Source organism: Pteronotus mesoamericanus, unplaced genomic scaffold (genome assembly GCF_021234165.1).
Source record: "Pteronotus mesoamericanus isolate MK-2021 breed Mesoamerican mustached bat unplaced genomic scaffold, CSHL_Meso_final contig_269, whole genome shotgun sequence".
In the NCBI taxonomy this organism is placed as follows: domain Eukaryota; kingdom Metazoa; phylum Chordata; class Mammalia; order Chiroptera; family Mormoopidae; genus Pteronotus; species Pteronotus mesoamericanus.
In genome coordinates, this window is record NW_026555114.1 from 4106526 (window position 1) to 4125162 (window position 18637).

The 18637-nt window shown below is 37.4% G+C and overlaps 1 protein-coding gene across 4 annotated transcripts in view; it reads left to right on the forward strand.

Annotated features, from left to right (window-relative positions):
- Positions 1-18637, forward strand: part of TLK2 (tousled like kinase 2) — a 108630-nt gene that overhangs the window by 51174 nt on the left and 38819 nt on the right. For 3 of the 4 annotated variants that reach the window (XM_054574903.1, XM_054574902.1, XM_054574904.1), the window contains 2 exons: positions 12175-12270; positions 13694-13786. In XM_054574903.1, the coding sequence (XP_054430878.1) occupies positions 12175-12270; positions 13694-13786 (189 nt within the window). The remainder of the gene's footprint in view (positions 1-12174; positions 12271-13693; positions 13787-18637) is intronic. The other variant, XM_054574905.1, reaches the window with a different exon arrangement.

The following is an 18637-nucleotide window of genomic DNA, read 5'->3' on the forward strand; positions in this document are numbered from 1 at the left end:
CTGCCAGCTGCCATCATGCCAGCCTGGTCCTCCAGGTGCTGCCTTGCTGTGAGTGTACCTCTCCACCCTTACTATCAGTATGGATGAATGTTTCTTCTTTAACTCCTTGGTTGTCAGACTTCTATACAGTTTGATTTTCTGGCAGCTCTGGTTGTTTTTTGTTTTTAAATTTGTTGTCCTTTTGGTTGTGCGAGGAGGCAAAGTGTATCTACATATACCTCCATCTTGGCCAGAAGCCTCTCTTTCTATTGATGACTTTTTAAAATTACAAGCATTAATTTTATAATTGTAAAAATAGTACATATATATGGACCCCCAAAAATTGAGGTAGTGGAGAAGAATAAAATTTTTTCCTTTGCACCCCTCACAGCGGTAACTTTAACACTGTTAAGTTTGTGTTTTAGATTTCCTACTGTTTACCATTTTAACTTCAAAATATATCTCTCTTATTTAATTAACTATAAACAAGATATATTTACGCCCCATTCTAAGAGACGCATTTAACATACTCATAACTATCACCCAGCTTCCTTTCTCAACTTTCAATTTTTTAGTTCTTGTTACCTAAGTGTGCAATATTTAGTTATGTTTAACTATAATATAATTGAGTCTTCTCTGCTTTATAAATTACTCTAAAATTTGAAAACACTTCAGGAACATTTATAATATTATGGTGGTTTCATTATTAGGCATTACAAAACCATAAATAATTATTTTTAATGGGTTAACTGAGGGAAAAAACAGTCTAGTCATTGAGTTAGTTTTGATTGAATGAAACAGTTCTAGTTGTCAAAGTTTACTGGATTTTTTTTTTTTTTTTTTGTGATGCCAAGTCTATTATTTCCTTAAAAGCTGTATCTTTGAATATTATACAAGATGTTCTTAACAGTTTGATTTTTAAAAATGTAGATATACTTTGCTTTTTTTAATGCTGAAGTATTTTAAAGTATATTTCAGAAATCTTGACCACCTATCTCTAAGTAACTTAATAAACATTTTCTAAAAAATATTAACATTTTCCTAGATAGCCAAATGAACATTATCACACTTAACCTTTTATTAGTCTCTATTCTTATGTAAAATAGAACTTGCCTCAAGTAAGTAAGGAGTAGTAGCTGTATCAAATGGTGATAAATAGCTTTCTCTTTAATAATCATTTTGGCCTCGTGGGCTCTTATGGATTTATACAGTAAATATAATCACTCTTTTTGGTGCACAGTTGGTCATAGCCTTGTTTTTCTGTCCATGATTTGATGAACATTTGGGTTGTCTCCGCATCTGGGTTATTAGGGATAATATTACTGTGAACACTGATGTACAAGTTTTCATATAGGCATATGTTTTCATTTCTTTTGGGCATATACTGAAGAGTGGAATTGCTGGGTCATATGGTAGTTGTTTTTGAGGAATTGCTAATCCATTTTCCAAGGGAGGTGCACCATTTTACAAACCCAGCAGCGGTACATGAGGGTTCTCTATATCCTTATCGCCACTTGCTTTGATGGTAGCCATCCTAGTGGGTGTGAAGTGATAACTTACTGTGATTTAGATTTGCATTTCCTGAATACTAACAATTTGAACTTTTTTTTGCTTCTGGCCATTTATATATCTTCTTTAGTTAAATGTCTATATAATTTTTTTGCCTGTTTTTAAATTGGGTTGTCTTTTTATTGTTAAGAAATCTTTTAAGATTTTATATTTCGGGTATTAGACTCTTATCAAGTATGTGATTTACAAATACTTCCTTTTGTGGGTTGTTTTACTTTCTTTCTTTTTTTGTTTTGTTTTGTTTTAATTTGTGTAGGAGTTTATTTGAACCAAAATGAGCATGTGCCAGTAAACAATATCTGAAATGCCCCAGAGAATATGTTTTGCTTTTTATATTCCTTGATCAACTTTTTTTTTTTTTTAGAGCTAAGGGGAAGGGAGAGAAAAAAAGAGGGAGAGAACATCTATGTGAGAAAAATGAATTGGTTGCCTCTCACATGCACCCTGACTGGGGACTGAACCCACAACCTAGGCATGTGCCCGGACTGGGAATCAAACCAGCAACATTTGGCAGGACGATGCTCAACCAGCTGAGCCACACCAGCCAGGGCAACTTTGTAATTTTAAACTTACTTATTTTTTAAATTAGTTTTTTACTTTTCAGTTATAGTTGACATACATTATTATATTAGTTTCAGGGGTGCATCCCAGTGATACATTACATAACTTCCTGTGTGATCATTTTGATAAATCTTGCACACATCTCATACCATACATAGTTATTAGAATATTACTGGCTGTATTCCCTATGCTGTACTTTATATCCCCATGACTGCTCTGTAAGAACAAATTTGTACTTCTTAATACCTTCACCTTTTTCACCCTGTCCCCAGCCTCCTTCCCATTAGGCAACCATCAAAATGTTCTCTTTATCTATGAGTCTGTTTCTGTTCTTCTTGTTTGTATATTTTGTTTTTTAGATTCATTTGTTGGTACATATATATTTATTGCCATTTTACTGTTTATATTTTTTATCTATTTTTCCTTCTCAAAGAAGACCGTTTAACATTTCATGTAATGCTGGTTTGGTGGCAATGAACTTCTTTACCTTTTCCTTGTCTGGGAACCTCTTTATCTGTCCTTCGATTCTAAATGATAGCTTTCCTGGGTAGAGTAATCTTGATTGTAGGTCCTTACTTTTTATAACTGTGAATATTTCCTGCCAATCCTATCTGGCCTGCAAAATCTCTGTTGTGAAATCAGCTGATCATCTTATGCGGATCCCCTGTAGGTAACTAACCTCTTTTCTCTTGTTGCTTTTAAGATTCTCTCTTTGTCTTTAATCTTTGGCATATTAATTATGATGTGTCTTGTTGTGGGCCTTTTTTGGTTCATCTTGTTTGGGACTTTGTGCTTCCTGGACTTGTATGTCTATTTACTTCACAAAGGTAGGGAAGCTTTCTGTCATTTTTTTCAAATAGATTTTTAGTTTCTTGCACTTTCTCTTCTCCTTTAGGCATCCCTAGCAAATGTTGCTAAGCTTGAAGTTGTCCCAGAGGCCCCTTATACTATCCTCATTTTTTTTTTTTTAATTCTTTTTCCTTTTTGCTGTTCTGATTAGGTGTTTTTTGCTTCCTTATATTCCAAATTGTTGATTTGATTCTTGGCTTCATCCAGTCTACTGTTGATTCCCCGTAGGTTCTTCATTTTAGTAGTGTGTCCTTCATTTTTTTTTTTATCCTCATCTGAGAGCATTTTTTCATTGCTTTTTAGAGAGAGAGGAAGAGAGAGAGAGAAACATCGATAGGTTACCTCCCATATATGCCTGGGCTGGGGATCAAACCCAAACCCACAACCTAGGTATGTGCCTTGACCAGGAATTGAATCCACAACCCTTTGCTTAACGATGCTCCAACTAACTAAGACACCCTGGCCAGGGCTGTCCTTCATTTCTGATAGGTCCTTTTTTATGCTGTTGAGATTCTCACTAAGTTCATTGCTCATCCTTATAACCAGTGTTTTGAACTCTGCATCTAGTAGATTGATTGTCTACATTTTGTTTCTTTTTCTGCAGTTTTGTTCTGTTCTTTCATTTGAGACATGTTTCTTTTCCTTTTGGCAGGTCCCCTGTGTTTGTTTCTCTGTGTTAGGCAGAGCTGCTTCATCTCCCAGGCTTGGTAGAGTGTATATAGTAGGTGTTCTGTAGGGCCTGGTGACACAGCCTCCCTAAACATCCAAGCTGGACACTCAAAGTGTCCCCCCTTTGTGGGCTGTGTACACCCTTCTCTTGTAGTTGAGTCTCGATTGCGGTTGGAATCTCACTGGGAGGAATGTACCCCTAGGCCTATCAGCTGGCTGCAGTCACCAACCTGACCGCTGACCTTTGACCACCAACCTGACCACTGATGCACTGACTTTTGGCCTACCCTACACAGCAGGACTTACTTTAATGGGGTCTGGTGCCTGCTGAGTTCACCTCTTGAGTGTTGCTCGTGGAGGTGGTTGGGTAAGAATGTTTTGACGTCTTCTGAAGCTGTCCACTGGGTGTACTGTCTGTGGATGTACTGTCCACTGGGTTTACCATCTCCGAGGTGCAAGCCAAGGTCAGCTGCTGCCTGTGTTCTGCACACTGCCACCTAGCATGAAGTACAAAGTGATCTGCAGATGGCTACTATTTGTCCTGGGCTTGGAGGTGGCCAGGTGAGGCCAAGCTGTGACCCAAGGTGAGCTGTTGCTAGTGCCAGGGCTGAGGTAATTTAGGAAGAGGTACGGGGCACTCTAAGGCCAGATGCTGTTTGTTTGAGAGATTTTAGGAAAATCTGAAGTGTGAGCCAAGACAGATATGGAAAAGCCACTGGAAACAGCTTGGGTGGGCCTATAAATTGTGGCCTCAGGTAATCACCGGGTAGGGCAAATGGTGTGGGCCCGGTTGGTGGAGTCTCAGATATGGTGCCTGCCTGCTGGCTGGCTCTGTGGGAGAAGAGCTCATCAAAGCAATAATGACCTCTGCCAGCGTTTCTGTCTGGAGGAAAGGTGCCACCCAGCTCTTGTCCTGATGCTGAACAATTTCACTTCTCCCCATATGTCTCTGGTGCCTTTCAAGCTGCTGCCCCTGTGTTGGAGCTCAGAGGAAGTGAGTCCAGAGTAAGTCTGTGCATGGACCCTTTAGGAGGAACTGCTAGGGACTCCAAAAGCCCTCCATCTCCCTTAGCCTCAACCTCCACTGGTTTTTACAGCCACAAGTTATGGGGACTTCTCTTCCTGGCACTGGGACCCTGGACCAGAAGGCCTGGTGTGGGGTTGGAACCCCTCCTATTCAGGGGGTACACCTGTAGCTGAGATACCCCTCCTGATTTTTATTTGCCACACATGAGTGTGGGACCAGCCCATTCTGCATCTCTGCCCATCCTACCAGTCTGGATGTTGCATCTTTAATTCCCTAGTTATAGGACTTCCTTTCACCCAGATTTCAGGTGGTTCTGAATGATGGTGGTTCTATAGTTTAGTTGTAATTTTGATGTGGTTGTGGGAGGAGGCAAGTACCATGTTTATCTACATTACCCCCATTATTGTTTTACTTTCTTGATGGTATCCTTTGAATCACAAAAGTTTTTAATTTTGAAAAGTCCAGTTTGTGGTATTTTTCTTTTTTTGCTTATGCTTTTGAAAAATGATGTTATTTATTTATTTTTAGAGAGAGGGGAAGGGAGGGAGAAAGAGAGAGGAAGAGAAGGATCGATGTGAGAAAGAAAACATCAACCTGCTGCCTCTTGCATGCGCTCTGACCAGGGACTGAACCCGTAGTCCAGGCATGTGCAGTGACTGGGAATGGAACCAGCACCTTTTGCTTTGTGGAACAAGATCCAACCAGCTGAGCCACAACTGTCAGGGCTGCTTGTGTTTTTAGTGTTGTAGCTTTACCTAACGAAAGGTTGTGAAAATCTGCTCCTGTATTTTCTTCTTAGTGCCCATTTAGCTCTTCTATTTAGGCCTGTGATACATTTTGAGTTAATTTTTGTGTATGGTGTGAGAAAGGGGGTCCAGCTTTGTTCTTTGGCATGTGCATATCAAGATGCCCCAGCATCATTTGTAAAATACTTTTTTTCTCCATTGAATTGTCTGAGCGCCTTTGTCAAGAATCAGTTGAATGTAAACGTAGTTTATTTCTAGACTCAATTCAACTCCATTGCTCTACATGCCTGTCCTTACGCCACTGCCATCACTGTTTTAATTACTGTAGCTTTGTGTAGTAAGTAAGTTTTGAAATCAGGAAGTTTGATTTCTCCAACCTAGTGTTTTCTAAAATTGTTTTAGCAGTGGGCTTGCATTTCCATGTGAATTTTAGGTTTAGCTCTTTTTTTTTTTTTGTATTTTATCATTATCTATTAGTCTCCTTATATTCCCCTCCCACCAGCAGTCACCATCCTGTTGTCCATGTCCATGAGTCCTTCTTCCTTTTTACTCAGTCCTGCCACCCCCTAATCTCCATACCCCCACTAGCAGTCATTCTGCTCTCCATCTATGAGTCTGTTCCCGTTTTCCTTGTTAGCTTAGTTTGTTCATTAGATTCTACGTATGAGTGAAATCATATGGTATTTGTCTTTCTCTGACTGGCTTATTTCACTTAGCATAATGTTCTTCAGGTCCATCCATACTGTTGCAAATGGTAAAATTTCGTACTTTTTACTGCCAAGGTAGTATTCCATTGTGTAAATATCCCATAGTTATTTTTCCCACCTATCTATTGATGAACACTTGGGCTGTTTCCATATCTTGGTGACTGTAAATAGTGCTTCTTCATGAACTTACGGTTGCTTATATTCTTCCAAATTAGTGTTTTTGGGTTCCTTCAGATATATTACCAGAAATGGGATTGCAGGGTCAGAAGGCAGATCCATTTTTAATTTCTTTCTCTCCACAGTGGTTGCACCAGTCTGCATTCCTAGCAGTGCAAAAGGGTTCTCCTTTCTCCACATCCTTGCCAGCACTTGTTTGTTGATTTATTGATGATAGGCGTTCTGACAGGTGTGAGATGGTATCTCATTGTGGTTCTAATTTGCATTTTTCTGATGATGAGTTGAGCATCTTTTCATGTCATTTGGCCCTCTGTCTGTCCTCTTTGGAAGAGTGTCTATTCAGGTCCTTTGCCTATTTTTTAATTGGGTTGTTTGCGTTTTTGGTATGAGTTTTGTAAGTACTTTGTAAATTTTGGATAGTAACTCCTTATCAGATGTATTGGTGAATATGTTCTTTCATTCTGTGGGCTGTATTTTTATTTTGTTGATGATTTTTTTTTTTTGCTGTGCAGAAACTTTTTAGTTTGATGTAGTCCCATTTGTTTATATTTTTCTTTTGTTTCCCTTGCCTGGGGAAATAATCCATCTTTTTAGTTTCTATAAACAGCAGGGATTTATAACAATTGTGCTGAACCTATCGATCATTTTGGGGAATATTGACTTCGTGAAAATAGTGTCTTCCAATCCATGAACATGAGATATCTTTCCTTTTAATTAGATCTCTTTAATATTTACCAATGTTCGCAGTTTTTAGTGTACAGATTTTGCCCTTCTTTTGTTAAATTGTTTGTATTTATTCTTTTTGATGCTATTGAAAACAGAATCATTTTAATTTTATTTTCAGATAGCTCATTGCCAGAATATACAATTGATTTTTCTGTATTGACCTTGTACCTAGCAATCTTGTTGAACCTGTGTTTTAGTACTAATATTTTATTTTGGCAGGACATTTTGTATACAATATCATGCGATTTGCGATTAGAGATAGTTTTACTTCTTTGCAGTCTGGATGCCTTTTGTTATATTTTATTGCATAATTGCCCTGGCTATAACCTCTATTGCAATGTTGAATACAAGTGGTTCAAGTGGGCATCCTTGTCTTGTTCCCGATCTTAGGGGGAAAGCTTTTTTTCTATACAGTAAGTATTATGTTAGCTGTTTGCTTTTCAGAGATGGCTTTTGTGGGGAATTGAGAAAGTTCCCCTGTATTCTGAGTTTGTTGAGTGTTTTTATCATGAAAGGGTGTTGGATGCTTTTTCTACTCATCTGTTGAGATGATCATATGGTATCTTTTTGTTCCTGAAGTTTAACCACTGATAGTGAAGATGGTGAAGAAAAAAGATAGTGAAGATAGCCACTATCTTTTTTCTCCACTAATGCTGCTTATCGTATGGTAGGCCTTTTCACTATTAAAACTTATCTTTTTATTTTACTTTACAATTTTTAAAAAAATCCTCACTTGAGGATATGTTTCCTGATTTTTGGAGAGACAGAGAAAAACAACAGTTGGTTGCCTACTATACATGCCCTGACAGGGGATGCAACCCATGACCTTTTGGTGCGCGGGATGATGCTCCAATGAATGGAGCCACCTGGCCATGGCATTTTTACTATTCTTTGATTATTTCTTTCCCTCTGGAAAGCCTATCAGGTAGTTTTGTAGTCTCTGGCTATTCATGTTTCTTAACTTTTGTTTTATGTTCTGTTTGACTCATGTTTTATCTTCTGGAAGATTTTCTTGACATTGTCCTCCTGGTTACTGTGTTCAACTATGTTTGTTTTGTTATTTAATTCATTTATTCAGTTTTAATTTTTTTTAAAGATTTTATTTATTTAGTTTTAGAAAGAGGGGAAGGGAGGGAGAAAGAGAGGGTGAGAAACATCATTGTGTGGTTGATGCTCACATATCCCCAACTGGGGACCTGGCCTGCAACCCAGGCATGTGTTCTGACTGCGAATCGAACTGGTGACCTTTTGGTTCACAGGTCGGCACTCAGTCCACTGAGCCAAACCAGCCAGGACATCAGTTTTTAAATTTTTGATCATCTTATTTTACCAGGTTTATTTTTCATATTCTTTGCTGCTTTTTCATTTTTATAGGTGTAATATCTTGTTGGCCTTCTCTGAACATACTTTATTTTTAAAGTTCTTTTTATTGAATTATCTGTTTTCTCTTGGGTTAGGTTTTGCTTTTTTCACGTTGGATCTTCCCTTTTGGTTTTCTTGAAAATGTGAATGTAGCTTTTGTTGAGTGAAGGATTAGGGTGATTAATATAGATTGTTGGTATTGATTTTTCTCTGTAGTGGCATAATACTGCTTATCAGGAAGCCCTCCCCGTTAATGGCCAGAGGGCTAACTGTGATTTCTCTGTAAGTAACTGGTAAACTCTTGGCAGAAAGACCTCGTCTGCAAGCATCAAAATAAGGAAGGCGTTATTTTGATGGGTAAACTATTTCATTCCTTTTAGTGAATTTTTTTATTATATCAGTTGCGGAAGGCTGGGGTATTATACTTTGTTTTTTCCTTAAGATGCAGTATTCACTTCAGGAGCCCTCACCTGGACCCACTTATATTTTTATTTTTTAAATATTTATGTTTTAAAACATTTTATTCTTAAGAGACTTGTTCTTGTGCTTTAATCGTGGGATCAGAGGCCATAGTATCTAGACCCCTCAGTATGCAGGGTGTGAGGCACAGGTCAAAAGGGACTGTATTGGACCATATAGGTTTTAAAGGTCTGGTAATTGTCCAATGGGTCATTTTTGGTTTTTGTAAATGTAAACCTTAACATGGAGTTTTGCAGGAGCTCTCTTGAAAAGACCCTACTTTTTTCTTGCTGATTTTTAAGCTGTGAATTTTTTATTTCACTTTCTCTTATCAATCTGATCCCAACTACACCTGTTTCTTAAAGTTTCAAAGTTTTTTAAAGTTTTCTGATCTTGATTTTCCCTTGTGTCTTAGTGCTACTATGATTTCATTTAAAAATATCTTCATATCAGTATGCCTTTGAGAGATCCAGCCTGTCATCATGATTCAGAAACCAATATTTTTAGAGCAGGAACAAAGGAAACAGAAGTCTAAGGAGAATGGTTAGTGAGGTAGGGGTTAGCTTAAATTTACAAGTGCAGTGGCACCTCAGCAAGGCCAAAGACTTCTGTTCTTATTTCCCTAGGTCATGATGAGGTAATCAAGGACATGTTAGGAGACAGACTGTAAGCTCTCTGTTTCCAGTTTTGCATTTCTAGTATTTAACACAGGATCAGGCACAGAAGGTTCTTTTGAAAGGACTGTTTATATTTTCATGAGAATTTGCTCTACCTCCTAACCTGTGTCCCACTTGCTTAACTTCATTTTATTTATCATTAGGCTATTTATTTATTCATATATTTTTACAGAAAGCTTTAATTTGGAAATATCCCACTGAATCACATTCTAGCACCCTTAGTTTGCTGGAAGAATACCTAGAATCAGAAATGAGCACATGTAAAAAAGCATTTTAGCAAGATGCATTATCAAAATCTAGAAATTTATCTAAGAACCTTTTAGTCAGTCATGTGCTTCTTATTTGGCTCTTAAAAATATAATTCCAACGGTCATAATTTGTTTAGAAACAGATTTTAAAAGAAGATTGGTAGAACAATCTAATGATAACTGAAGGAGATAAAGCTCATATCGTAGTGCGGTATAATACTAGAGGTTCATGATGACCCTTAATCAATAAGAAAAGATTAGATTTGTCACATTGCAGAAAGGGTAGAGAACATTTTCAGTTATTGAACTCTCCTAGACTTGGCTATAATTGCAGCACTTGGGCTGTGCGTGCGTGTTGAGTAACCTCTCTGAGACTGGTTCCTCATTCTTTACTTTGATCCCCATGTCAGTCTTCTCTCTTCCTCTAGGGTCCTTGTTGTACACATTCTCTACCTGGACTGACCTATGGTCTCTCTTTGCTTATTTCCTTCAAACTTTAATATCACTTTCTCAAGGAACTCATCCCTGCCTCTCTTGGTTAGGTTATGTATCCTGTTACATACTCTAAGAGCACTTATCCTAATTATAATTTTGCTTTTATTATGTGATTGTTCATTAACAGTTTATTTCAACAAATATTTATTGAGTTGCTTAATAAATCTTCTTTTGGATTGAAGCTTTATTAAGGGAAAGTAATGACTGGTTCTGTGAGTTTTGTTTCTGTTTTACTTGGTCATTGTGTTTCTAGCAGCTAGCGCAGCGCTGAGACACAGGAGTACTCTATGGGAATATTCTATGGAGACACGAGTAGTTGTTGAATGAATAAATAAAAATGGAGATCATGTTGCCTACCTTACAAGGCTGTTCTGAGCCTTCAATATAAATATGTGTATGAAGTGCTTAGCTTGCTAGTGGCCTGGTTATAATTACCTGTAACTTAACGAGAGGCATTCGTTCTACTGTGGCTGGGGAGAGCAGTTAGTGTGATGCGTACTGCCCTCAGATACTCTCCCACTCTCTAGCTCTGTGATCCCACATAGGTGCTTAGTATCTCTGATTTGCATTTTCTTTATCTATAAATGGAAATAATAACTATCATATAGGTTTTTGTAAGGATTACCTGTGATCATGACAGTGGAGAATTTAGCTGATAGTAGTTGCTCAGTAGATGATGTATATAGCATTGTTAATCTGTTAATGAATAAGAAAAGAAACACATAAAGTATCAGAAAAATTCACATGTGAAAAACACTACATTCTCTGATGAGATAGTACTATTATATTCCATTAGCCGATAATCTTCAGACTATCCAGTATTTCCTAATTATGTCTGTGATGGGTTGTGCTGTGCTGTTAGGTGCCATCTTGTTTTTAAAGGGACTTTTGGGAGTATAATAATTGTATATTCCTGAATAGTTGAACCATATTAAGTCCTAAACCTTCTAAATTTAAAAATGCCTTAGAATGCCCTATAAATTGTGTATAAAAGTCAGAGTAAGCAAGTGATATTATTAGACATTAACCTGGGTTTTTGGACCAGTGTGTGTTCATGGATAATGTTTGTGGATTTAGGAGACTACTAGTAGACCTCCTTTTATGTTCCGGAACGCCCAGTAGATCCTGAAACCACAGATAGTGTTGGTACTGCGTTTTTTCCTATACATACTCACTTAAACGAGGCACTTTTTGCCTTCTCTTTGGCTTATCTGAATTGTGAGCATCACTGTTTGTGCTGTTTGAGGCCATTATTAAGTAAGGTAAGGGTTACGTGAACACAAGCGCTACGATACTGCAGCAGTCAAGATGGCCCTTCAGTGATTAATAGAGTGCAGTGCCTACAGTATGTATACACGGGAGAAAGGGATGATTCACATCCTGAGTGGGACAGTGCAAGATTCCATCACATCACTCAGAGCAGTGCGCAATTTCAAACTTACGAATTGTTTATTTCTGAAATTTTCCATTTAATATTTTTGGACCGTGGTTGACCACAGGTAACTGAAGCTGTGGATAAGGGGGACTACTGTTTTCTCAATAGTAGTTCACAGTCCTTTCTACCTAGAGTCACTAGCATCCCCTGTGCATTGGATGCTTTACCAGCCTTTTCTGAAAAAAGCATATTGAAATACAAGTGAAAAAGGCCTGTTATAACAGAAATAACTTAATTTTCTCTAATTTACATATTTTTAAAAATTTATAAGCATTTGATACTTCAAACGATTTACAGGAACATGATCCAAGCCACCATGTCTAGCCTTGCCTCTCATTTGAATTATTTTACTTTTTCTGGGCTACGTGGCCCTGATTTCTGACTTTCATTAGAGTTCGTTTTTTATAGTTATTCATTTGCATTCAAACAAATACTTGTGGAGAAAGATGCAAAACTTTCTTGTGATTGGTAATATACCTTTATTACAGGCTCAGCAAAACAGTCCCTCTTCTACAGGATCTGGTAACACAGAGCATTCCTGCAGCTCCCAGAAACAGATCTCCATCCAGCACAGACAGACCCAGGTAGGTTGGTGATTGGTAAACAGAGGAGGCACAGATCTGCTTAGGAATAAATGCTAAACACAAATAAAATCTGAGCCCTCTCATTGTCTTCCCTTTAATTCTAATTTCACCTCATTATTTGTATCATTGTATTCAGAACTTGCATTATGAGTACTTCAAGTCTTTTGGAAGGCATTTTAACTTTTTGAGGTGTTTCTTTTCCTCTTTGGTATGTTGCAGTGGAACTGTTGAGGAAAGAGTGCTTGTTGGAGACCTCTAGGCCTGAGTTCAAATTCTGTCTTTGCACCTTACACTTTTATCTTTTTGGGCCTCAGTTTTCTTGAGTACAAATCATCTATAAAATGTGTTTGATTCTGCCCTGGCTGGGTGGCTCAGTTGGTTAGAGCGTCGTCCTATACACCAAAAGGTTGTGGGTTTGATCCCGGGTTGGGGCACATACCTAGGTTGCGGGTTCGATCCCCAGTTGCGGCGTGTACAGAGGGTTTGGGGGTGTGGCAACTGATTGATGTTTCTCTCTCGCTCCCCCTTTTTTTCTTTCTAAAATCAGTAAACATATCTTCTGGTGATGATTTTAATAATGTGGTTGATTCTGATTTTCTCAAATGATGGATATAAAATGCTTATTAGGACAGTGCTCACAGTAGGCTTCAACGAATGGTAATTCATTACTTTATGAAAGGATTTAATTTATTCCTTGTACTTGCTCATTTGGTAAGACCTAGCTAAACTTCTTTAACATGTGGTATACCAACATAATATTCTCCTTAAGTAGTCTTCAGAAACTCTTTTTAATTTAGGGAATGTTGTGAACATTCAAAGATATGATTTGAAAAGGGTAGTGGATATATCCTATTTTGTGATACTGAGCTAGCCAAATAGTATTCTAGGTTTTCTTGGCACTGTGCTGCCTTTAGGATAGGATGCTTGACAATCTGTGCAAATTTCTTAAATCTCAAAAGCTGTACAACCCTCAGGAGCAGATTTTAATTTTATTTGAATTAACAGCCTTTGAACAGTTGAATAGACTTAAGTTGAGCATTCAGATCGCTCCCCTTCTAGTTGTTCTTTATTTCCACTAGGTGGCATGTTTTTTCTTTAAGAGATTTGAGTCATGTCTCTTTTCAAAGTTAGTTTTCATTTCTAAAGTATTATGTTTCTGTATTGTTCAGTGTATAGAAATTTGAGGTTTCATATGTTTGATTCCAGTGTTAACATGTTTTTGAAGTGCAGGTGTAGCAGAATATAAAGCTTAAAGAATGGGATGAGGAAAGGAGATTTAATTTCTTGAGCCATTTGATTCCAGGCTATTTGTGTTAGCAAGTGTGTTCCCTCCCTGCCCCTCCCCCTCCGAAAAGTAACGAGAAAAATATGACAGCATGTAATATTTTGAGACTAACCTTAAATTTTGTTTTTGTCTCTCTAGTCTGACCTCACAATAGAAAAAATCTCTGCACTAGAAAACAGTAAGAATTCTGACTTAGAGAAGAAGGAGGGAAGAATAGATGATTTGTTAAGAGTAAGTATTAAAATATGGTAAAAGATTTTATACAAGCACTGATTGATGTTATGTGTATTTGGAACATGTGTGTATCATAGAGATAGTTACTATAGCCAAAGATCACCAAAGAACAGAAGTTAAATAATAAACATTTGGATATTTTCCTTTAATCTGAGTAGCAACCAGGGTCAAACCTGTACTCTAAGCACTGTCTTTAAATTGGAAATCATATATTGTTGAATTTTAAAACTATTTCACAGCCTGGGTTTTGTATTTTTTATCTTTTACAACCTATTCATCTAAAGTTTTTTGTACTTAGAAATTTTTAAAATAGCTAATCTGAAATTAAAAATATATCACTAGAAAATATATCATGCTATTTTAAATATATATTTTAATATGTAATTTAGCATATTGACAGACCCATTCTTAAATTTTTTTAGAAGTGTTTTTTATTGTTAAAGCAGTAACTGCTCTTTATTAAAAAAATTTATAGAGAATACTGAAAAAATATGGCACTTATAATTACATTAACTGAGATGAAACATTTGATACATTTCCTTTAGTAATTTTTAAGCCATTTGTAGTACATGTATAAATGCACATGTACATAAGAATGGCTGATTTATAAGTAAAATTGACTCAAATTTTTCTCTTCTCCAGTGATTTAGAAGGGGTAAGTTTGAGTCTTATTTGTACTAATGTAGTGGTTTTCAAACTGGCTCCATGGGGCCCTAAAGATTCCGTAGAAGAACCTGTAGGGCTCTGATGACACAGCAGAGTAGGGGGCTGCTGCCTTGCTTTTTTTTTCTTTAGTTTTTCTTATTGGGTAAGACTTTATTTGAATAAAAGGTTCTATTTAATAGCAAAAATAATAAAAGTTACTGTATCTGTGATGGTCTCCCTTCCAAAAGATTTTACCTTTATTTCTGTAATTATCAAAATATACGGAAATAGTGTATTTGACTCCCTCCTATATAAAACCTGAAATATAGCATATATCTAAACTGTAAGCCAATCTTTATGAGTAAAATGTTTTAGATTGTTACTACTAAATTATTTTAAATATTTTATAGAAGAATAATTCTTATATTTATAGGCAGTTTTATGACCAAATTTATTATAATTACTTACATATGTTTGTTAAACTGGTTTCAAAGCTCATTGGCAGTTTTTTCTTTTTTAATCATACTTTTTGTTTTGTATTTTATCTCTTGATTGACTGGAAAACATTTTTAAGTAATTGTTTCTCAAGAAGGATGTTTCCTTTTAAATTTTCTGTACTGTCTCATATGATAGATAGCACTGTGTGTAAGATTTATGGATCATGTGCACACATACACAAATACCCGCTTTCAAGTTTTCTGGCATTTATTGCTTCAGAGAAGGCCATGACCAAAGGGACAAGCACCGTAATCTGTTTTCCATGATGACTATAAGTCCTTCTCCCTGCTCCTTCCCACCCACTTTATTCTTGTACTTCAAAAAATTTTACTAGGGCACATCTATACATGGATCTATATATTTTTTCTGGAAATACACGGTAATACATGTATAAATGCACATGTACATAAGTATGGCTGATTTATAAGTAAAATTGACTCACATTTTTCTCTTCTCCAGTGAAAAGGCCTGAGTTTAGCCTTTTTCCATCTAATGTTGGCCTCTCCTTGGTTTCCAGCTTGGAGCCTGTTCTCTAGTCTTTATTTGTATCATTTTATGTCTCGTTTAATATGATTGCCTTTCTCTTCTGAACCTCATTAGACATTTGTCTTCCATATATTTTCTATTTACTGTAGCTCATGTGAGTTTTGAGTCTGCAAAATTAGTTACATTTTTAATTTACCCACTTTTTTATTTAATGTACTTTTTAAAAATAATTTTTTATTTTTCCATTACAGTAGACATACAATATTATATTAGTTTTAGGTGTATAACCCAGTGATTAGACATTTATGTAACTTACAAAGTGTAAAAACCCTAATAAATCTAGTAGCCATCTGGCACCTTACATATTTATTACAATATTATTGACTATATTCTATATGCTATACTTTACATTCCTGTGACTGTTTTGTCACTACCAATTTGTGCTTCTTAATCCCTTTACCTTTTTCACCCAGCCCTCCTCCCCTTTGGCAGTTGTCAGAATATTCTCTCTGAGTCTGTTTCTGTTTTGTTTGTTTATTTTGTTCTTTAGATTCCACATATAAGTGAAATCATATGAAATTTGTCTTTCTCTGACTTATTTTATTCAGCACCATACTCTCTAGGTACCATTCATGTTGTTGCAAATGGTAAGATTCCATTCTTTTTTGTGGCTGGGTAATATTTCGTTTTATGTATCTACCACATCTTTATTCCTTCATCTATTGATGGGTACTTAGGTTGCTTCATATCTTGGTTACTATAAATAATGCTCCAGTTAACATATGGATGCATATGTCTTTTTGATTTCATGTTTTGTTTTTTTTCCTGACAAGTACCCAGAAATGAAAATGCTGGGTCCTCCTCTATCTCTTGCTATCTTTGTTTTAAAGTCTTATTTTGTTTGGTAAAAGTATCGCTACCCCAGCTTCTTTTTTTATTTTATTTCCATTTTCATGAAATATCTTAACCATTCCTTTGCTTTCCAGTCTCTGTGCATCTTTTGATCTGAAGCGAGTCTCTTATAGACAGCATAAGTATGGGTCTTGTTTTCTTATCTATTCAGCCACTCTGTATATTTTGATTAGAATATTTAATCCTTTTGCATTTAAGAGTGTTTATAAATGTGTATTTATTGCCATGTTATTCAAAATTTTTAATTTTCTACTTCTTAAAGAAGACGCTGTAACATTGCTTATTACTGACTTGGTAGTGATGACCTACTTTAGCTTTTTCTTGTCTGGGAAGCTCTTTATCTGTCTTATTCTAAGTAATAGCTTTGCTGGGTAGAGTAATCTTGGTTGTAGATCCTTGCTTTTCATTACTTTGAATATTTCCTGCTGATCCTTTCTGGCCTGCAAGGTTTCTGATGAGAAATCAACTGATAGTCTTATAGGAGTTCCCTTGTAGGTAACTAACTTCTTTTCTCTTGCTGCTTTTAAGGTTCTCTTTGTTTTTAATCGTTGACATTTTAATTATGACGTGTCTTGATGTGGGCCTCTTTAGGTTCATCTTGTGTGGGAATCTCTGTACTTTGGGTTTGTGTGCCTGTTTCTTTTGCCAAGATTGGTAAGTTTTCTGTCATTTTTTTTCAAATAAGTTCTCAATTTCTTGTTCTCTCTTCTCTCCTTCTGGCACCCCCATGATGCAAATGTCCATACACCCAATGTTGTCCCCCTAAACTAATGTATTCTTCATTTCGGTTACTGGTATTCTTCATTTCTGACTGGTCTTTTTTTCATGTTTTCTTCCTCCATTTTTATGTTTTCTATCTCTTTGTTGAGTTTATTCCTCCACTAAATTTATTGAGCATTCTTATAAACAGTGTTTTGAACTCTGCATCTGGTGCATTGCCTATCTCGATTTTGTTTTGTTCTTTTTTGAGAATTTTGTCTTGTTCTTTCATTTGGGACGTGTTTCTTTGTCTCCTCATTTCTGTTGCTTCCCTGTGTTTGTTTCTGTGTATGAGGTAGAGCTGTTATGTCTCTGGTCTTGCTGCCTTGGTATCCTGACCTGGGTGCTCCAGGTGTGCATGCCCCTCCCCACTATATAAGCCATGTGTACCCTCTTTTTACAGTTGAGTGTTGATTGCTTTTGGCATATCAGTGGGAGGGATAGACCCACCCCTCCCCTGTTCTGATGGGCTGCAAGCACCGACCAAGACTACAGCAGAGAAGCTACTGTGCAGGGGCCCACCCTAAGAGCAGGACTTGATTCATCAGTGTTCTGGTGTCTACTGGATTTACCTCTTGAGTGTGTCACTTGTGGAGGTGGTTAGGTGGTGCTCTTGTGTGGTCTTAAGCTTTCCACTGGGTATTTTGGCTCTGGGACCTCCTGGGAGGTGCAGGCTAAAGTCTTCCACTGCCTGTGCCCTGCCTGGGGCCACCCAACGTGAGCTACAACTCAATCTGCAGATAGTTGCCACTTTTGCTGGGCTTAGAGGTGCTGGAGAAAGGCCAGGCTGTGAACTGAGGCCGGCTGCTGCAAGTGCTGTGCTCTGGTAAGAAGCATGATGGAAATTCATATCTCTGCTTAGCAAAATGTGCAGAGCATGCAGAGGCCAGATACTGCTTGTTTAGGGTTTGTGGACCTTTGAGAGAATTTAAGAAAGTCCACACCATGAGCCAAGACAGTCCATTTGTATGGAAATGCAATTGGAGGTGGCTTAGGTGGGCCTAAAAGTTAGGTGGGGGGTGGGGGCGGGGGTCTCAGGGAATCACAGGAGCAGGACTTAAAATTTAGCCAGGTTAATGGAGACTCAGATATGGTGCCCACCTGCAGGCTCTGTGCATGGAGGGCTCAGCAAAGAAACAGTGGCCTCTGCTAGCATTTCTGCCTGGGAGAAAGCGGCCCCTCCAGTCCTCTTCCTTAAGCCAGACACTTCAGTTCCTCCTCTATAGGGATATAGACACTATATCGCTAGTACCTTTCAAGCTGCTGTCCAGCGCTGGAGCTCAGAACAAGTTAGTCTGAGTAAGTCTGTGCACAGGCCCTTTAAGGGGAATGCCTGGGGATCTAGAAGCCATCTGTCTCATTTATCCAGAAAACTTTCACAGCCAGAAGTTATGGGGACTTCTCTTCCTGGCACCTGAACCCTGAGCTAGGGGGCGTAGAAATCCTGGCTTTTCAAGGGGGGACCTCTGGAGCTGAGATATTCCTCCTGATTTTCATCTGCCACATGTGGTTGTGGGACCAGCCCATTTTGCATCTTTGCTCCTCTTA